The 19934-nt window shown below is 54.1% G+C and overlaps 6 protein-coding genes across 6 annotated transcripts; 5 read left to right on the forward strand and 1 right to left on the reverse strand.

The window, feature by feature from the left end:
• Positions 1 to 1013: 1013 nt before the first annotated feature.
• On the forward strand, positions 1014 to 1991 carry SPBR_03807 (arginine-tRNA-protein transferase 1; the record flags this gene model as incomplete). Its single annotated transcript, XM_040762097.1, has 1 exon — positions 1014 to 1991. The coding sequence occupies one exon, from the start codon at positions 1014 to 1016 to the stop codon at positions 1989 to 1991; it is 978 nt and encodes a 325-aa protein (XP_040622701.1).
• Positions 1992 to 3739: 1748 nt separating this feature from the next.
• On the forward strand, positions 3740 to 4890 carry SPBR_03783 (large subunit ribosomal protein L15e; the record flags this gene model as incomplete). Its single annotated transcript, XM_040762073.1, has 2 exons — positions 3740 to 3826; positions 4375 to 4890. 2 exons carry the CDS (start codon positions 3740 to 3742, stop codon positions 4888 to 4890), a joined length of 603 nt encoding a protein of 200 aa, XP_040622702.1.
• A 975-nt stretch (positions 4891 to 5865) lies between these two features.
• SPBR_03781 (short-chain dehydrogenase/reductase family protein) lies at positions 5866 to 7027 on the reverse strand (the record flags this gene model as incomplete). Its single annotated transcript, XM_040762071.1, has 2 exons — positions 5866 to 6501; positions 6560 to 7027. 2 exons carry the CDS (start codon positions 7025 to 7027, stop codon positions 5866 to 5868), a joined length of 1104 nt encoding a protein of 367 aa, XP_040622703.1.
• A 960-nt stretch (positions 7028 to 7987) lies between these two features.
• On the forward strand, positions 7988 to 9398 carry SPBR_03734 (26S proteasome regulatory subunit N6; the record flags this gene model as incomplete). The annotated part of the gene is made up of 3 exons (XM_040762024.1): positions 7988 to 8169; positions 8243 to 8325; positions 8392 to 9398. 3 exons carry the CDS (start codon positions 7988 to 7990, stop codon positions 9396 to 9398), a joined length of 1272 nt encoding a protein of 423 aa, XP_040622704.1.
• Positions 9399 to 9856: 458 nt separating this feature from the next.
• On the forward strand, positions 9857 to 11398 carry SPBR_03714 (uncharacterized protein; the record flags this gene model as incomplete). Its single annotated transcript, XM_040762004.1, has 1 exon — positions 9857 to 11398. The coding sequence occupies one exon, from the start codon at positions 9857 to 9859 to the stop codon at positions 11396 to 11398; it is 1542 nt and encodes a 513-aa protein (XP_040622705.1).
• A 2688-nt stretch (positions 11399 to 14086) lies between these two features.
• SPBR_03573 (WD repeat protein) lies at positions 14087 to 17656 on the forward strand (the record flags this gene model as incomplete). Its single annotated transcript, XM_040761864.1, has 1 exon — positions 14087 to 17656. One exon carries the CDS (start codon positions 14087 to 14089, stop codon positions 17654 to 17656), a length of 3570 nt encoding a protein of 1189 aa, XP_040622706.1.
• Positions 17657 to 19934: the final 2278 nt, after the last annotated feature.

Genomic DNA, 19934 nt, shown 5'->3' on the forward strand with positions numbered 1-19934 from the left:
CCAACCTGTGGTTACTGTCATAACGATGCCACCAGTGGGAAGCCGAATAAAAGTAAGATGGTTTTTCTTTCTTTTTCTTCCTTCCTTTCTTTCTTTTTATTTGTTCTGTCCGATGCACCTGGGTTTACCCGACGTCAACATTTTCGGGCCGCGCACCGGCCAATGCCGTGTTGGCGTTGACCTGGAGTTACCTGTGCAAGTGTATTGTGCCTGGTGTCAGAAATTGCCTTTATTGGAAATGACAGGGTCAGCCAACACCACATGTGACAAGCCTCCACATCATTGACCCCCACCAAAAACACCGACCATGACATGTCGTCATTACACTCCGTCGACCGACGCTGTTCTCGGTTGCCGACCGAGTAATGCTGCGAAGCTAGGCACTGTTGTTTGGTTTTGATTTTTACTGAAGTGCATTAATGTGACGTGTGGTCGTACCGTTCATATTCGTCCTCGGTTGTTCCTAACAAGATCTAGGGTTTTCATATTATACTTCCAGCCACTCTTTGACTCCTCAGCTGTACCAGATTTTACTGGACCGGTGCTGGAGGCGGTCCGGCACGCTGCTTTACCGTCCGAACCAAAGAAAGGCTTGTTGTCCTCACTACTCCATACGCTTGGATGCAAATGCATTCCACGCTTCACGAGACCAGCGTCAGGCTGTCAACAGGTTCAGCAGGTTTATTATCGGGGATGAATATGCCAGAGTGGCTGCCCGCGTGAATCCTCGTTCCCGTGCAGAAACAAAGCGACGTGATACGACGTTCGATCTAGTTGAGCGCGTTCATGAGGCTGAAAGCGACAACCTACCACCACTCCCTTCAAGTCGCGGCCACAAGGCTTACAAAACACAGAGGGCCGGCGGCGACAGCGATGGCCAAGCAGCATCAGTCCCATTGCCAGTGGAACCAGAACTGACAAAGACCATTGAACCCGCCCACCGGTTTGTAGTGACCTTGGAGCCAGATACATACAGCGACGAAAAGTACGAAGTTTTTGAAAACTACCAGCGCATGGTGCACAAAGAACCACCGTCCAAGATCTCCAAACGAGGCTTTACCAACTTTCTGTGCAACTCTCCTTTGCGACGAGAAACCTTTACAGAAAGGAGTGGCCGGCATAAGAAACTCGGTTCGTTTCACCAGTGCTATCGTCTTGACGGCCGCCTCGTCGCCATTGGCGTTCTTGACCTGCTACCAGACTGCGTTAGTGCCGTCTACTTTTTGTACCACGAGTCAATTCATAATCTCAGCCCTGGCAAACTCGGCGCGCTTAGAGAGATCGCGCTGGCTCTCGAGGGTGGCTATCGTTGGTGGTACTCGGGCTACTATATCCACAACTGTCCCAAGATGCGGTACAAGATTGATTTTGCGCCGCAGTATGTGCTCGATCCCGAGTTACCCTCCAGCTGGGATCTCTTGGACAAAGAGGCACTGGCCAAGTTCGATAAACAGCCCTACGTGAGCTTCTCGCATGAGCGGGTGGAGGAGTATAAAACGAAGTTGGTGAAGCAACACCCTAACGGCGACAGCGACAATTACGGCTTTGGCCTTTTCGGTCTGGGAAAACCGTTGACATTCCATGGGCCGGCAGTAGAGGAGCCCGCACCTGATGGAGGTGACGCGGTGACAGGCACGAGAGAAGAATCGGGGGAACCAATTGCCGCCCGTGACGGTGAAGCCAACAATGGCGACGACGATGACTCGGATTCGGACGCTGAGAATAGCGACTCGCCGAATGTGCCGCTCTTCACGAGCAATATGCCAGGCCTACCGTCCATGGCAACCGTGGCTCGGTACCACCTCGATGACATCCCGATTCTGACATCGCTGCAGCCAACCATGTTTCCTGTTCATTACCTGGCTGTATGGGACGAGGGTACAGTCACGGATGGCACGAGTTTCAAGAACAAGGTGGCGGAACTGGTGGCGATGATGGGCTCCGACCTCATTCCTCAACTCTGCCTGGACTTCCGGAGACACCCGTCATAGTTGTCTCGTGGTGTAAATGCTGCTTGGGCTGTTGTAACATCGAGGTTTTCCCGTTGTAAGCTAGCGCTTTTGGCTATCATTTTACTCGCATGAAATTGTCATTTAGACCCATTACCTGTTGAATCATTTTTTGTTATTTATCGTTTTCCAGAACGAAGCCAGCTCTACGAAAACGCCTCCGAGGCGTTCTAGAAGCGTCTGACGACTAACCCATTTATTGCGCTTTACCACACACGACACATTCCCTGTCCCGGTAAGGTACAATCTGCCACATCCCATAGTGCAAGGCGAAAAAAAAGTGTGTCAACAGAGTTTTCTTTCCGCCCACTAACCTCTGTCGGTGAGCTGTATCTGGCAGGAGATCACATGCCCGTTTTTGGCTGTCGGTCAGGGCAGGATGGATCCTCTTTCGGGGCCACCCACCGACGCCGTCTTAGCCCTCAGCCATCGGCGCCGCTTTAGGCAAATACCCTTGAAGCAGTGTGGGCGAGACCGAAATAGAATACAAAAGGGGCGAGCCTTGTCATCTCTCGTGGAGGGAAGGTGATCACGAGGCTCCAGCGACGTTAGCCTATGAAAGGGCGCTGAACTGGCCAACCAGAATATGAACGTATGTACGTAAAAGTTTTCTTGTTCAGGCAATCATACAGTGTGGGGAGTGGGATACTGAGTGGGATAAAGGAATTATAAGACGTGTGTCATCCTCTAGCAAACTGGAGAGATGGCCGCAGGTCACAGCCTCACCCGCGTCTGTCTTTTGATTTTGCGTGGGGGGATTTTGTAGAGAATAAGCACTCCGGGAGCAGCTTGTCAAGTCCAGGAAGTACCTGAATGTACTCTTCCGTGTCTCAGGTACTTTTGATATTTCCCAACGATGTATTTCCCCCCGCCATTCAAAGACGATGAGAAGATCGAGTGGTGGCCAGTCTTTGTACAGCATCTTTCTCCCTCTTGCTCGCTTTCTCTCTCTTCCTTTGGCACATAGAATCTGCTTCTAATAGACAATCCTGGAAGAAATAAAGTTAGTGTTGCATTATTTAAAATGGTCTTCTGATCATTCCCCATTCGAGAGCCCAATGATGTTGTTATGTTTCGCATATGAGGGCCAATATTAGCGACAAATATTGATATGGTTGAGTATTTCTATTTTTGTGCAAAGAGAACAGCCAACCAGAATCATAACAAGAAAGATCTGTAGTATTCCTTTCTTATGTCACCTGCAGAGTTGGTAATGTCGACGATGCTTGATGGCCAAACGATGACGACGTTGTCCAAAAACGGCTTCTGATTGGACACTCTGGTCACGGAGATACAAAATGGGTTCGGAGGGTCTGGGAGAGTGCGGAGAGCCATGCACGTGCAAAAGCATGTGATATATTACTCATCAAGGCTACCCTAGTCTGGGACTAGTGCGTTCGGCGACAAAAGTTAGGGCTGGCCACAATAAAATTAACTTTTTGCTGCAACATGTGCAAAAAAGTGCGAGGCCCACTTTTCTGTGTGAAAAATCCCATTCAGACCGCCTGAAAACGAGTGACCCTAGTTTGGTAGAGAGCCAGCGTCGAAAAGTAGCGAAGGAAAAAAAGTGTGTGAAAGGATCTTTCCCCTCGTCTTCGTTTTGACCTTTCCCTCTCCAACACCCAACCACCACCAACGACAACCATCGCCATCTTCGAGAGAACTCTGGTTTGTTCACCCCATTCCGTCGTCATTCACTTTGGCTTTCGTTTTCTAACTCGACAGTTACAATGGGTGCCCTCAAGTACGTCGAAGAGCTCCAGAAGCGCAAGCAGTCGGATGTGCTGCGCTTCCTCCTGCGCGTCCGCTGCTGGGAAGTACGTTGAAACAACACCATCCTCCTGAATTCAGACATCGACCTTTCGAGAAATAAGAATCTCCATTACCCTTCGTTGCCGGTCTTTCCCACGGAAGCCAGAACCATACAACGCCAGGCCGAGTTGTCGGGAGGAAAAGAGACGACAGGGCGCGAGAGGTACGAGGGCGATAAAGAGAGATTGAAAGAGGGAGAACGGGACAATGTGATGGCTGAGAGACATGAACAAGCTTTCGAGACGCAATCACGGTTCGGGAGTTGAGAGATTTGAGACAATTTCTTCTCCTGTACGAATCGATTTTCCTCTCGTCAGATTTTTCAGCCTCGTCGGCCTACGTGTTCTTACCAGTCTCACCTCGTTCGCGATCTTTCTTCATTACCTCTTGTCTCGACGACCGCCCTTTCCGACTCTTTTCCGTTCCCAACTTCCGTCCTAGGATCCCGGGCATAAAAGACACTTGTTGATCATTGTCGCTTTGTCATTGAAATTGTCTGTTGGTTTCAATCAATGCTGACTGAGAGTGTTTTTCTGCATTGTAGTACCGCCAGCTGAACGTCATCCACCGTGCTTCGCGCCCGTCCCGCCCGGACAAGGCCCGCCGTCTCGGTTACAAGGCCAAGCAGGGCTATGTGATCTACCGCGTGCGTGTGCGCCGTGGTGGCCGCAAGAAGCCCGTTCGCAAGGGTGCCACGTACGGCAAGCCGACCAACCAGGGTGTGAACCAGCTCAAGTACCAGCGCTCGCTCAAGTCGACCGCCGAGGAGCGTGTCGGCCGCCGCTGCGCCAACCTGCGCGTGCTGAACTCGTACTGGATCAACCAGGACTCCACCTACAAGTACTTTGAAGTCATCCTCGTCGACCCCCAGCACGCCGCCATCCGCCGCGACCCTCGCATCAACTGGATCGTCAACCCGGTCCACAAGCACCGCGAGTCGCGCGGTCTTACCGCCACCGGCAAGAAGTCCCGCGGCCTCAACAAGGGCCACAAATTCAACAAGACCCGTGCTGGCCGCCGCAAGACCTGGAAGCGCCACAACACCCTGTCCCTGTGGCGGTACCGGTAAACGTAGCGTGGCTCCTTCTGTGCGCGCTGTGTATGGTGCTGTTGCTGCTTGCGGGAAGGGTGGCGGAGTCATTGACGCCGCCGACGATGGCGACGGCGTTGATGAGAACGTCGTGGTTTATCGTGGCGGCAACCTTGGACGGAAAGCCGGCCTGTGGGCACGGGACGCCGATAATCTACTACGCCAGAGCATCGAACGTTTTTGTTGCCACTTATCTTTGCTTTGTTGTGCCTGTCTCTGTTTTCTGGGACTTTCAATTTTGCATACGGAGTTTCTGGCGCTCTTACGGCGACAGACATCAAAGGAGAGGCCGACTGACGGACAAGGCAAACGGAACAATATTAGGGAGAGCTGAGAAGGGAACGGTTCTTCTATAACGGACAAAAAAATTTCATATTAGGGAAAACTGTGTTTTAAGCAATAAATGCGCTCCCAGACATCAAGTGGGAAGTAGTTCATTCACCAAACGACGACAGATTTATGTGACTGTGAATCGTGGCTTGTGATCCGAAGCCTCAATAAGCAAACTCGTTTATTAGTCATTGTGATGTTGATGGTTGGAGGTGGGCCAATGTTGTCCCAACGTTTTGGGTCTTGTTTTTGACTTGCTGTAGAAGAGACAGGCTGGTAACCACAAGTCTCGGACCAAAACTTAACTGAACCGGGAATGCACCAACGTAGGCCAGCATGGGCATTGAAATATTTTCTCGAGGGTGTGCTTATTGTTCAAGAGCAAAACTTGGCGAAGGACCGATAGATTGCATTTTAACAGATATTCCCAAATCGCTGGAGTGTCTGTGTCTAAGTGGTCTCAAACTATGACAAGTTACTAAAATCGTACACGAGAAACCGCATAGCTTCCTTCCCCATTTCTCTAATTTTACACTTTTGTTATTTCTCGCCTTGTGCAGGAGTTGGCGGCTGGCCAGCAGCAGCCAACGTGATTACGACGCATCGAAGAAGGTTTTGGCAAGACTATGAAGTCTCGATCAGAACAGCCTGCTTCTCCGACTGCTGCGCCTTGCTCGCCGCGGCCGCATTCCGGCCAACAAAGGTCGCCATGGCTGTGTCAATACCAGATGCCCACCGTGCAAGCTGCTGAAGGCTCAACGGCAGCACGTGGTACCAGGACACCCAGCGCGCGTAGAGTGGCATACCAATGGACTCGGCGCGGCCGCTGTCAATTGCGCTGATAATGTCCTTGGCAACGTCGACAGGCTCCACGACGGGCGCGAAGAAGGAGCTGGGTGTTTGCACGCCGTAGAAGAGCGGCGTGCTGAGCTGGCCGAGGGTGACGAGCACCGTGCGGATGTCCGGGTGGCTTGTCTTGAGTTCGGCGGTTAGGGAGCGATGCAGGGCAGACAGGCCGGCCTTGGAGGCAGCATAGTCAGACAGCTGTACAGCACCGAGCTCGCCGAGAACACTGGTAATGGTGACGATCGTGCCTCCAAGGCCGCTCCGTGCAATGCCGGGGATAAAGGCCTTGAGAGTGTAGAAGTTCGAGGCGAGGTTGGTGAACAGGGTGCGATCGATCTCGGCGTAATCGAGGTCAAGCAGACGCTTTCCATTGACAACGGCAGCGTTGTTGATCAGCACGGTGGGCGGGCCAAGCTGTTTTCGTTAGCAGGGGGCAGACGTCGCGGTGCGAAACCATGATACAAGGACGTACATCTCTCTCAATGTCGGCAGCCGCCTTGATGACTTGGTCCTTGTCTGTAATATCGCACTTGTAGTAAGTGACACCGCGGGCCTCGCCATTCTCCATTTCCTTGACGTCCAGCACGGCGACAGTCGCGCCGCGCATACCGTAGACCTCGGCGATCAGCAGTCCAAGACCGCTTGCGCCACCAGTAATGACAATGACCTCCTCGCTCAAGTCGACCGTCCGCGGCTGGCCAAAGGCAATGCGCCGGTTGATTGCGCTTAGAACCCAGCCTGCCGTTACGACAGAGGCATAGATCGAGGCGGCGCGGATCGGCATGGCAGTCCACTCCATGTGCTCGGCGCGGAAGCACAGAACGACGATCCAGGCCACAAATGGGTGCAGGAAGGTGACATAGAGGACCTTGAGGACAAGGTCAACGGAGAAGGGCGCGAACCACGAGTCGCGGGTTGGCGGCCGCTGGAAGGCGTCCATTGTGTGCGAAAGGGGGCGGAGAACTAGTTTGAGAAGCAGAAGCTGAGAGAGAGGTAGAAGATGTGTCGTCTCGTCAGTGAAACAAACCAGACGAAAGAGACAAGAGAAACAAGAACGGCGAGAAGAGGCAGACAAATAAATACGAAAACAAGGAAGAGGATGAGACCAAAAGTGGGAGAGGTTTTCTAAGTTACGCCCAGCGTGACGAGGAAGAGATGTTGGCAGATGATAAACGAGGATGTGCAGACGAGACGACGAGGATGGAAACGTCAACAATCGAGGAGCGGACACGGAGCAATTGCCACGCACCACAAAGACACCGAGCGCTCTTTCTCTTTTTCTGCTCGTCCTTCTTGCCTTTGAAACGTCACCCAGGGGAGCACTCGGACTGAGAAACGTTTCGAGGTTTCGACGAGGGGCCTGTTAGTGGGGACTAGCCAGCTGTGCTCAGGCCAAAGAGCTCCCTGGAGCTGCCGACTCCAGCGCCAGGGGTTCATATGTGACAACCAATCACGAGCTGCTGCTGTGTTTTCCAAGCACACCATGTGCCTATTCGTGGAGCGGCGCTAGAGCCACGCGTGACCTAGCACGGGACTATACTTCACGTGATGTGCTTTGTCACACATGCAGCCTTCGCGTCCGTTGGCAACCTAGAGGTGGGCAAGGGCCAGTGACGGCGAGAGCTCTCGGTCCAGCCTCAAGTTCTGTTTGTCCAGCCCCAGTAGCTCCTCTTCCGCGCATTGCCTTGCATCCCACCAGGACAGCCGCACTTCCCAGCGCATACGACTTTGCATATCCATACTTTTTTAAAGATTCTAAACTGTCTCAACAAGGCGACTCCTTCCCACTCCTCATTTCTCATTGCCGACATCTGTCTCGACCAGCGTCCTTTTCCTCTCCCTCTTCGACGACTCCCACGCGAGACAAAACCACCCACTACCTCACTCACGTTCGTCGACCATGGCCGCCGCCGATTCGGAGCGGGTGCGGGAAGCCAAGAAGCTGGCAAAGTCCAACCCGGCTAAGGCCGAATCCATCTATAAAGAGGTCATCGCGAAGCCACCATCGGTTACGTCGGATGCTGCTGTCCGGGAGTACGAGGTGGCATTGATTGGCCTGGGGGAGCTGTACCGGGACCAGAAGTGAGTTGCTATAGCGCAGGCGACGATGCATACCAAACGTTCTACTAGGACTGACAAAATGCCCTCCGTGTAGGAACACCAATGAGCTCGTCGACCTGGTAACACGGAGCCGGACGGTGCTGTCGTCCTTTGCGAAGGCAAAGACGGCGAAACTCGGTAGGTTCTTGCTGCCCCTCTGCTTCAGATTCACCGCGGCCGCATGGCGGTACTGACAACGTCCAGTACGGCAACTCCTCGACCTCTTCCGTGACATCCCCAACACCACCGATACCCAGATTGCCGTGACCAAGTCGTGCATAGAATGGGCAACGTCGGAGCGCCGCGGCTTCCTGCGCCAGAACCTCGAGACACGGCTGGTCACTCTCTACATGGCCAAACAGGCGTACTACGACGCACTGACGCTCATCAATGGTCTGCTGCGCGAGCTCAAGCGCCTGGACGACAAGCTGGTGCTGGTCGAGGTGCAGCTTCTCGAGTCGCGCGTGTACCACGCACTCGGAAACGTGTCCAAGGCGCGTGCGGCACTCACCAGTGCCCGCACGAGCGCCGCCTCCGTCTACACCCCGCCGCTGCTGCAGGCCAACCTGGATATGCAGTCGGGCATGCTGCACGCCGAGGACAAGGACTTTAACACGGCATTCAGTTACTTTATCGAGGCGCTCGATGGCTACCACACGCAGGACGAGCCCGCCAAGGCCACGGCGGCCTTGCAATACATGCTGCTGTGCAAGATTATGCTGAACCTGTCAGATGACGTGAACCAGCTGATGGCCTCGAAGCAGGCCGTCAAGTACGCGGGCCAAAGCCTCGAGGCCATGAAGGCCATTGCGCGCGCGCACGCCAACCGCTCGCTCGAGGAGTACGAGCGCGCACTGGTCACGTACCGCTATGAGCTGGGCGGCGACGCTTTTGTGCGCAACCACCTGCGCCGCCTTTACGACTCGATGCTGGAGCAGAACCTGATCAAGGTCATTGAGCCTTTTTCGCGCGTCGAGATCGACCACATTGCCACCATGGTCGGCTTGGACACCCAGCAGGTCGAGCGCAAGCTGTCCCAGATGATCCTAGACAAGGTCATTATCGGCGTGCTGGACCAGGGCGCGGGGTGTCTGATTATCTACGACGAGACGGAGCGCGACGAGAGCTACGATGCGGCACTGGCGACCATTGACAAGCTGAGCAACGTGGTGGACGTGCTGTACACCAACCAGGCGTCAATGCTGGAGTAGATGGGAGAAAAGGAAGCGATAGTAAGGGGAGTCAGGGCGGGGTGTGAAGAGACGAGAGTATGATAGGGTGGAGCGCGAGATGGTCTGTATTAATAGAATAGAGAACTAGTCTTTTCGCGTCTTGCCTGGGAACTTGCCATCAATATGAATTGAACATATTTCAAAAGAAGTCTTCCAGCGCTACTTTTCTAGCCACTGGAAGAGGCCCCACTTCCTGCTAATCGATAAGGCGCCACGTCGTAATTACAGACGCGATTTCTTAGCAACATTTTTTTTTTCGCTTCCGGTCTAATCTGAACGTGAGCCAGTTTGTCTACGACACACGACCTCGCGGTATTCTTGTTCTGTTCCCCTTTTAGGCGCATTTTCGTTTTGTTTTGTCTTCTATCCATTGCGCCAATGAATTCAGTACAATGATCAATTCTTCTCACTGTGCCTGCCGCACAGCAGCGCTACACATGTTTGTGCGCAGCCTCGTCGGATCGGTGCCAGCAGCAGTTGCTACACGAGCGACAACAACCAGAGTGCCGACGGCAGCTGTACGGCACTGGCGGTTGCTTACAACAACGGCATGCCGACCGTCCGTGTCGCCGTTCCAGTCGACGACAGCGACTCGGACATTCCATATGTCGCGAAAACTGCTCAGCAATGCACAGTGGGCCGAGAAGGTCGAGGCTACTTCCAGCGACATTGGCAGCGCCAGCGAAGAGCACATAAATACAGCAGTGGAGAGGCATGCAAGCGAGACCGAAGCGCACACTGCGACCTCTGCACCCCCGCGGAATAACAATGTCCAGTCGCTACAGGCGGTAATCGACGGCGCGGAGACGGAGCACGTGAGTGCGACGACATCCCCTTTGCGAGCCAGCCAACAAGCGTCCGATATAAGGCCGGGAAAGAATATGAGGAAAAGAATACGCAGACAACAAGAGGCTGCGAGACTGGCCGCGGAAGCTGCAGCGGCAGTAGCAGGCGCGGCAGAAGGGTCGGTAGACCCAGCTGAAGCAGCGAAATTGGTGCAGAAGCTCAAGCCGAAGAAGGAAAAGAAGGAAAAGAAAGAAAAGAAAAGCAAGTTGGAGAAGATAATGGAGGAAAAAGAGGCAAAAAGACAAGCAAAGAAAGACATTCGGCGAAAGCGGCGGGCGCTCGAAAAGGCGGCTGCGAGCGGTGCTGCGAGCCGTGCTGCGACACAGACTGCGCAGGCTACGCCGCCCAAGCCAAAGACAAAGGTCAAGTCGGCTGCGCCGACAGGCTCCAACGATGGCATGCCCGCCAAGCCGTCCCCGGATACAGCAGAGTCGAAGACGAAACCGCGGCCGCTTCCCAAGCACCCGGAGCCGTGGCAGATCCAGAAGCAAGCGCTGCGTGAAAAGTTTCCTGGTGGCTGGAACCCGCGCAAGAAGTTGTCCCCTGACGCGCTTGAGGGCATCCGCGCTCTGCACCGCAAGTTCCCACAGGTCTACACCACTGCCGCCCTCGCCGGCCACTTCAAGGTCTCGCCAGAGGCCATACGCCGCATCCTCAAGAGCAAGTGGCAGGCGACGCCCGAGGAGGAAGAGGATCGCCAGATGCGCTGGTTCGAGCGCGGCAAGCAGGTATGGTCGCGCTGGGCCGAGCTGGGCCGCAAGCCGCCGAAGCGCTGGCAAGCCGAGGGCATTCTGCGGGAGCCGTCATCGTGGTCGGGCGGCCGGCGGCGGTTGCTGAACCGGAATCCAATCCTGTCACGACGGCAAATCCTGCGCCAGACACGTCAGAACCGGCAGAATTTCCAGGCCAGCCTGTCTGAAGAGGGCATCTATGGGAAAGAGAGTGTCCCATCCGCCGACGTCATGCAGCGAGCCATTGATAGCAGCGAAGATGTGGACGCGCCGTCGCGTTCTGTGCCGCTCACTCCCGAGCACGAGAAGACCCTCCGCAAGGCCACGCGGAGCCAGAGCCCTGGTCGCCAGGCAAGGCTGCGGCGGAGCAGCAAGGACGACAAGGACTTGACGGATGAGTAAGCCTTCGAAGGGTTTGAGGGCAACACCAGAAACGCAAGCGTATATCCAACCTCCACGCTCTTACTAGATTTATACCCCTGATTTATATTTTGCATATGTGCAATTTTGACGGCATTAATTACAAAGTACGAAGCAAATACATCTCATCTTTCTTGCGCACCCGTTCCATGAGAGCCAACGTGAAAAAACACATGCCTCTCCAAAGTTTAGAAGGGTACGGCGTAGGGATGCTCTGAGGTGCACGGCAAAGCGGCCTTATTGGTTACGACCAGCACAGCCGGCACACGGTCAACCATTTCACCTCGTAGTGTTCTCGTAGTGTGTCTCGTACCTAGTGCAGCCATCTCGCTTCGCCTCGCGTAAAGCTTGTGCGCTCGTACTCGTCTTGAATCATTCGGGCTTTGTTGTCAAAAGTACAAATAATCCTGCAATCAGAGGAGCCATGAAACAAACGCGCTCATGTCGCTTTCATATCACACCTTGCAATCAATGTCGCACAATGCGCACCTCTCACAGCTAGGGCTCGCTCTAGCTAGTCACACCTTGACCGTTCCTGGACCAAGCATGATCTGGACCACGGTTTTCTTGGAAATGAGTGCTGAAGCAATGCCCCGGTCAGGCGAGCCCATAAAGTTCGTCCAAAGGAGGGTCGCAATTTCATTTCGGATCCCCTGCCAGTTCCGCGAAACCGTTCTGTACTGAGTACTCCGTCGTACTGCGCAAAGATACGTATCCTTCGAGAATCGGCACTCTGGAAGTTACAAACGTCTTGCCTTGCCCTTGGCAGTGTCCGTATTGTATTTCTCGAGACCCGGTTTGGCACCAATTTCGCTGCGCTTTCACTTTTTTTTGGAGATGAGATTTCAGCGGGATTTTCCTAGCTCAGCCCTGAAATGGTCCGCCGGAGAGTTTTGTAGGCTCTGAGCTCCGTTAGGGGGCAATTCGCGTTCTGCACTTTCGGCACGTAATACTGCGTACTCTTGTGATCAAAGGCACAATACGGGGAAAGCTAGATTGGATGAGCCGTTGAAGAGCCCTTACTCTACTGTGCGCCAGAGGTGCTTTCCTCAATAGGCACTTTCTGTCGTTTGTGGCCACTGATTCCTTGCTGGCCCCCTTTTGACGCGACTGCCGTGAGTTGATTTAAAAGCGATCGCCGCATTGACCCGCAAGAACGGAACCTCTGGTGCAAGGGAAGGAGCGACGGCGATGGGGAGAAACGCACCAGCCGCTCTGCGGTCCTCTTTCCGGGTTTTCCTCGACTTGACGTTGGAGCCTGCGAGCGTTTGCACGGTTCATCATCCCAGCGTCGTATTAGGCCTGGCCTCCCCTGGAGCCAAGCCTAAAGAGGCAATGCGCTTGCCGGCTTGGGAAGACGATTTGGTGCTGCCACCCCGCGCAAATGTCGACTCAGGTCGCCCTCCCAACCCAAAAAAGAAAACAAAAAATTTAACGACTGCGATAGGAAGTGGAAAGTACCGGCTAGTGTTCCCCACATAGCCTTCACCCGTGCCCACAAATGTGAAAGCGAGGAAGCAGTGAATAACTCTGCTGTATTCTAGGGGTAATTACTGATAGCGCCCCAGGCGGCAGGTACGAGTGGTCTCATTTGGCCTTTCGCCTGGCACTTCAGCTTGCATCCTGGGCAACGACCGTATTTTAGCTTTTCGCAGAACAAGCGAAACAAGGCCTTGTCTGCGTCGTATTCTTTCTCGTGTCTGCTTCTGCTTCTGTCCTCTAGATACGCACGGGGTGCCTCGCCATCCCTTTGACTCTCCTTCTCACCGTCCAGGGAGCCGTTGACGAAAGGAAGCTGCACACCAAAGACCAACCGGGGCAGCCACCCCTTCGCTCTTGCCTCGATACGATCCACTGCACGAATTCCACACCCAAAATCTCATCATCTCGTGCGAGATCAATTTCACCACCTTTTTCGTGCCACACAATTCTTTCCACCGGATAGTCGTCTCTTTGTGCTCAGTCTCTCTTTTTTTTTTAGGTCCCTCCAAGCCACTTTGAAGTTACACCGACAAAAGAGCTGAGGCGCCTGTGACGAATGATCGCCAGCGATCGCGAGATACAGCACAGACAGCTCAGCAACTTACATATCTTTGATCAGGAATCAACAGAACTCTCCGGGCGAAAAAGACTACTTCGACGACTTCCTCTCGGACAAACGTCTCCCTCCATCAACCTTTTGCCCCAGCCGCGGCTTCGTGATGGTCCTACGTTCCCTGGGGACGTCGTGAACCAGTCGTCGCGTCTTCACCGTCTCTCCGTCGACTGCGTCTTCACCGTCTATCTTTTGTCGTCAATCGACTGCCGCTCGTTACCACACGCTCTCTTGTCATTTGTCTTCGTCTCCACTCGCTCTGCATCATTTATTCACTCACTGTAAGTTTGTCGCCATGTTACACCGTTGTCTGGTTTCGACTGCGGTTGTTTGCATCGCATCACCAGATTTCGCCCTAAAGCCGGCTTGTTTACTTTTGTATCCTGTGCCGCTTCCCACCCAAACTCGTCCACCACAGTTTGGCTAATGCGTGTACGCAGCATTTGGGAGTATCCTTTTTCCCCAGGTACATTATTTTGACATATACTCGTTACCGTCGACGACAGTTGCCATCCATATACCCATCAACTACGTCACTCAACATACGCCTTCTTTCACCCCCAAATGGCAGCAAAATGGCATCTACTCCATCCAACCGTCTCAAACTGACGCCTTCCAACTCGCCCTTCATAAACCGCATGTCCCGGTCTCCCATCCGCTCAAGAACATTTAATGATCTCGCCGCCGCCACCTCCGCCTCTGCCTCCTCAAACACATCCGCTCCCTCCCGCCTATCTCTGAAACGAGTGGTCGGCTCTACCTGCTCCTCTCCTACGGGTTTCGATACCGTTAACTCGTGCTTTGCATACATTGCTGGCGGGGCCGTGGTCGTCGTCGACGTCTACGGTGATTACTATAAGCAGCGTTTCTACCGTGCACGGCCGACAGCCGTTCCTGTCTTCTCAGTTTCTCCCGTCAACAACGGACCCTCGACACCGAATTCTACACCAAAAGCAAACGACAGCCGAAGCAGGCTTACGCTTGGTTCGAGCCACCGCGACTCCGCTTTTGGCCTACCAGACTGGGCCGAATCGCCCACTTCCGGCAAGACCTGGACCCAGCGCGAGCGCATAAAGTCGGCGACATGTCTATCCCTGAGCCGCGATGGCCGTTTTCTGGCTGTTGGCGAGACGGGCTACGCACCACGGGTGCTCATCTTCAACCTCGACGACACATCTTCCGACATCCCTCTCGTCTCGATCAACGAGCACAGCTTTGGTGTGGCAGCTGTCGCCTGGTCGCCGGACTCGCGGTACATGGCCTCGCTGGGCGCCGCCAACGATGGGTTTTTGTATATTTGGAAGATCGACCCACGTACCGGCGCAGCCAAACTCTTCCAACAGAACCGCTGCACATCATATGTGCGTGGCATGATCTGGCTGGAAAGCAACAGCCTGGTCACTTTTGGCGTCCGCCACGTCAAGGTCTGGCGCATCGATGAAAGCGTATCGACGAGCACGTCACCGACAAAGGCCCGGTACGGCGGGAATGACGGCTACGCCTCTACACCACCGCCGGTCTATCAGTCCCAGAAGGAGCAACCGCTGCAGCAGAAAACGCTACCGGGACGAAACATCTTGTTAGGGTCGATGCTCGAGGCCACCTTCACTTCTGCGGCGCCCCTCCCCGGTGGCGGTGCCGTAATCTGCTCGGAGTCCGGTGACATATGCCTCCTCGAATCAGTCAACAAGCAGATGAAGCTGACTCGTATTCGCGATACGCGGTTTGCGTTGAACTGTGTATCTGTTCGAAATGACCGCGTGTACTTTGGTAGTAAAACGGGCCACTCCTTGACCATGGACCTGGAGGACATGTTGCAGGAGGGTCGACGCGCCGCGCAGCTCCCCTCGGCCCCATCTACACCGTCGCTTTCCTCGAGCTCTCCAAGTCTCCAAAGCCGCATGTCGTTTACTGTACCGTCGATGCGAACCGGCTTGGTTGCAATGGGTTTTCTTACTGGCCACGTTGTCACCGTCGACACAAAGCAATCGATTGACATTTTCTCTGGCACCGATCACGTCCCAGGCGAGGATCCAGCACCACACGTGAAACGGATACCGATTCCGGGCCATGGAGAGCCCATCTTGGGCATCCAGGCCCTCGCGCTACCGAACGAAGCCGATGCCGCATTTTTCACCTGGTCCAGTTCCGGAAACATCTTGCTATGGAACGTTGACGGCGAAATACAGTCGTCCCTGCAGGTACCGATCGACCAGAACGTAACAGGAGACGAACTCGAACCATCAAATCAGCTCTCCGCCGTGCGGGCCACACGAGGCGGAAAGCTCTTCGTCACAGCCGACCGGTGCGGCGTCTTACGAATTGTCGACTTCGCGACCAAAGAGACGGTACTCGAGACCAAGGCGCATGCCTCCGTTTGTCAATCGATTTCTATTTTTGAAAAGGGCTCGAAGCTGCTCCTGGCCACATGCGGCCGCGACCGGACAGCCCAGCTCTTCCACCGGCTACAAGACGGGACCGTGGAGCATTTCCAGACACTCGAGTTTGCTGCAAAGGCGGTGCAGGTGCTTATTTCGCCCGACGACAAGGTCATCACCTGTTCCTTTGACCGGACCCTTCAAGTGTATGACCTTGTGTCCAAGGAGGATGAGCCAGACGTGATTGCCGCCATACCTGCACGAGTCATCACACTGAAAGCATCACCCTCGTCGATGGCCCTGTCGCCCGATGCTCGGACGGTCTTTGTATCTCTCCTGGACCGCACAATCTGCCAGTATGATCTCACCACGAGCCGGCTTGTGAGCTCCTTCAAGTGTATCGACGAGGGCGGCTCCGAATCTGCTCTGTTGGACGCACTCATCTACGGCACGCAAGCCACCGGGATGCCACATGCACCGCCTCCTTCGCCTTTGAACATAATCTCCACTGACACGCCTTTCCTGCTCGGTCTATCGAACACCGACAAGTCGGTGCGCATCTATGACGCCAACACGAGTGCGTTCCTCGACCGCGAATGGGGTCATACTGAAGCCATCAATGGCGTTGCTCTTATTGAAGAGGATGAGGACATGGACAGTCCAACAAAATCGACTGCGCCGAGCTCATTTTCGAGTGGTTGCCGGAAGGTAGTGAGCGTCGGCTCAGACGGAACCATCATGTTTTGGTCGCTGGACCTACGCGAACAGCTTGCCCCTGGCTCGTCCATCAGCCGCGATCCATCGCCACATAAAGACACCATATCTGCCACGGCTTCGCGGCCACCCCTCAGGAAGGTTCTGTCAAAAGCCGAGCTGGCCGAATTCCAGAGACCATCCACGTCAAGCAGCGTCAACGGTGGAAGCGCCAGCGCCAGCGGCAAACGGTCTCCGTCACGGTCCCTCTCACGACGGTCGTCTCGGTACAACTTGTCTACTGGTGCAGGGCCAGCAGCACGCACGCCGATCTCTGTGCTTCTGAATAATCCGGCCAATGCCATTGTCGAAGACACGCCATCTAGGAGGGCATCGGCAGGAAGTGCGTCGGGCAGCCCACCTGTGCCGACCAGTCCCAAGACGAAGGTCCGGCGGCGGCCGTCCCTCCCCGCCATGAGCAGCACAAATACGACACCCACCAACATCAGCTCGGGTAGCGGCGCCACCATACGCAAGAAGAGCAGCGCCAACAACATCCGCAGTTCGTACGGATTTGGCAGCCTCAACATGGCGACGGAGCAGACATGTCGGCAGTTGCGTGCGTACCGCAAGCGCCTTGCCTCGACAGACCCCATTGCACAGGACGTCTTGGTGGAGCTGGACCAGGAACTCCGGCTGACGTTTGCTGCGCTTGGCGACCGGGCCACGCGCAGCAAGGCGATGAGCGAGGAGCTTGACGGCCTTCTGGATGAGAAGCTTGAGCGACTGGTGTCGCTGCTTGACAAGAAGTGGAACTTGCGCCAACCAAAGCGCGACAGAGAGCGTGAACGTGACCTAGACCGGCCTGTTCTGCTCCGACACCGGCAGCATGACCGCGGCAACAGCGGAGGAAGTGCCACCAGCAACAGCAGCGCAGACGACCAGGGCCGGGACCAAGACACGGACCGAGCTGGCAGGGATGACCGCAGCAGCAACAATAGTGCCGACATGGACAACACGTCGCCAGACGAAAATTCGCGACCGACGTCGATGGCTGGCTCGATGCGTATCTAGTGGAGCAAGCATCGAACGGCAGCACACCGTTGATCAGTGTGTTTCTTTGTGCTGGCCTTTTCTTCTTTTCTTTACCTTGCATTCTCTTTTCTTCATTCTCTGCCCTGTATGACTGTCTCTATTATACCACATTTGTCGTTTGTTTGTCATTCTCTTTATACTTGGAAAGGGTTCCCTTCTGGCGACGAGGGGTGGAGGAGCTTTGATTATGAGCATTTTTGTCTTTGTTGGTGTTTCTTCCTCCGGGCGTTACAGTTTGTGTTCTTTTCCTTTCAAACCCTCTGGCACTCTCATTTCTCCTATTTTCATTTTATTTGTAAGTCTGTACTATTAGGAACTGTTTATGGGGAGGGAAGACTGGCCATGCTGAGCGGCCCAAGTCCTGGCCCCATCAGGCTGGCTTTTTCTTTTATAGTTTTTGGTTCTGGCAACAAACCATCTTCTCACAGCGCAGTCCCGGCGTGGCTGCTGGCGTTTAATTTCATTTTTGTTCATCTTTTCATTTTCCGACGCATCCTGCAAAGACTGCGCCCAGATGATCGTCGACGTGGTGTTCATGACGCAGTGGTGCATACTCTGGCCCGTCACCGGGTCCCGTATTGCCTGCACTCGCTCGTCTTCTGCGTAACTGTCGTACTTTCATCGAAAATAGAATGCTCAAGTAGTCCATGGTTGTGGATGGGTGGGAGGGAGATATATTCGACGCCCTGGTAGCTTGGCCCTCTTTCTGTCGCCTGCGTATAAAACTACTGCCTCGTTATGCATGTCCCTAATCGACTCTGCTGTTATCAAAAAAAAAAAAAAAAAAAAAAAAAAAAAAAAAGCCACGTTTGACATGGTTTAACTACGGAGAACGTCGTACCTGTCTGTCACTTTTTTGCCTGTCTCTCTCGGTCTCCGCTTTTGGTCTCCCATCTCCGTGACATCGGCGTATTCAGTTTGTGCTGTTGCGTGCCGCCCTTGGTCTCCCCCCACTCTAGCAGCTGCCTTTCGGTTTCGAACAAACACCTATCGCGTCGCAGTCTATTTCAGCAGCCATCTTCTGTAGCCTCACATCCTATTTGTTTCGTTCTTACTTTTCTTGCCGGTGCTCGTCATTCTTTCGCCAAAGAATTGGACAAGAAACAAAGTTCCATCTACAGCGTGGGCCCGACAGCCGAAATGCAATCGTCATGAGAAAAGGTCAACAAAGAAAGGCCACTATCGACGAGACACCGCAGCGACGGTTGATGAGTGGGGGGCACGCCAACAGCTGCCCTTTAGACGACCGGAAACAGGACGGGGGAAGAAACGCAGGTTGTGTATGGTTATCTCTCACCGAGGCAGCACATAGCACACAATATAATCTCGTTGTGTTTCTTCTAGTTCACTTTGCCGTTGCAATATGGCCGTCGATTATGCGTGCTCGAAATCGCGCGGGCTGTTGGTAGGTAATACAAAATGTACGACATACTTTGCGACGTTGTCGGGCCCAGATCTGCTATCCTACCTGCCCCAGTCGCGTCGCCAGTCTGTCCATTCGCAGAGCATCTGTGTACGTAATGGATACTATGCCCGCCCCGTCCCAACTACCATGACGGGGCGGTTTCGCGGCTGCAGCCGTGCCTTAAAGCAGGACGACAAAGAGGCTTGAATCAACGACAAGGTTAAGTCAACTGCGTGTTGGTTGTCGATGACGATACATTTGTTTTCTTCTGCGCGCGGGAACAACAACCTTTAAAGCATCATCCTTCATCCATGCGCCCAGGACTGGAGCTCTTGTCAGGGCTCCTTCTACTCTTCTAACCCTAAGCCAAATAGGCGTAGACAACTGCAGGGCTTGTCCCTGCTTCGCTCAACGGCCTGGGTCGCGTGTCGCTCTGTCACTTTTCTCATTGCGCACTTTTCAGGATCGAAGAGGGTCGGAAGCCAACGAAGCAAGAAGAAAAGCCAGGAGACTTTCGAGAGGCATTTCTCCTTTCATTGGGCCAAACAACTAGCGGCGCGTCGTCTACCATGCCAAGAAGGAGCCTCATGTACTCTGGTACTTTGCCAGACATGGGGACGGTGAACGGCTGAAGAAGAGAGAGGGTTAAAACAAAACAAAAAAATTGGTCGTCAAATGGCCGTCGATTTCCTTATCTCTGGAGACCTGGGAGCTGGGGAGAACGAGGACCAGTGGATTTGGGGGGCAGGCCATGCAAAGTGGGTTGTGCGACCATTGTGTCTTCGTTTATCTTTAACTTCCACGGGCCAATCACAGACTAAAGCAGCCCTCCTTTCTTAGGTGACGTCCGTC

The sequence above is a fragment of the Sporothrix brasiliensis genome (assembly GCF_000820605.1).
Source record: "Sporothrix brasiliensis 5110 chromosome Unknown Cont14, whole genome shotgun sequence".
NCBI lineage: Eukaryota > Fungi > Ascomycota > Sordariomycetes > Ophiostomatales > Ophiostomataceae > Sporothrix > Sporothrix brasiliensis.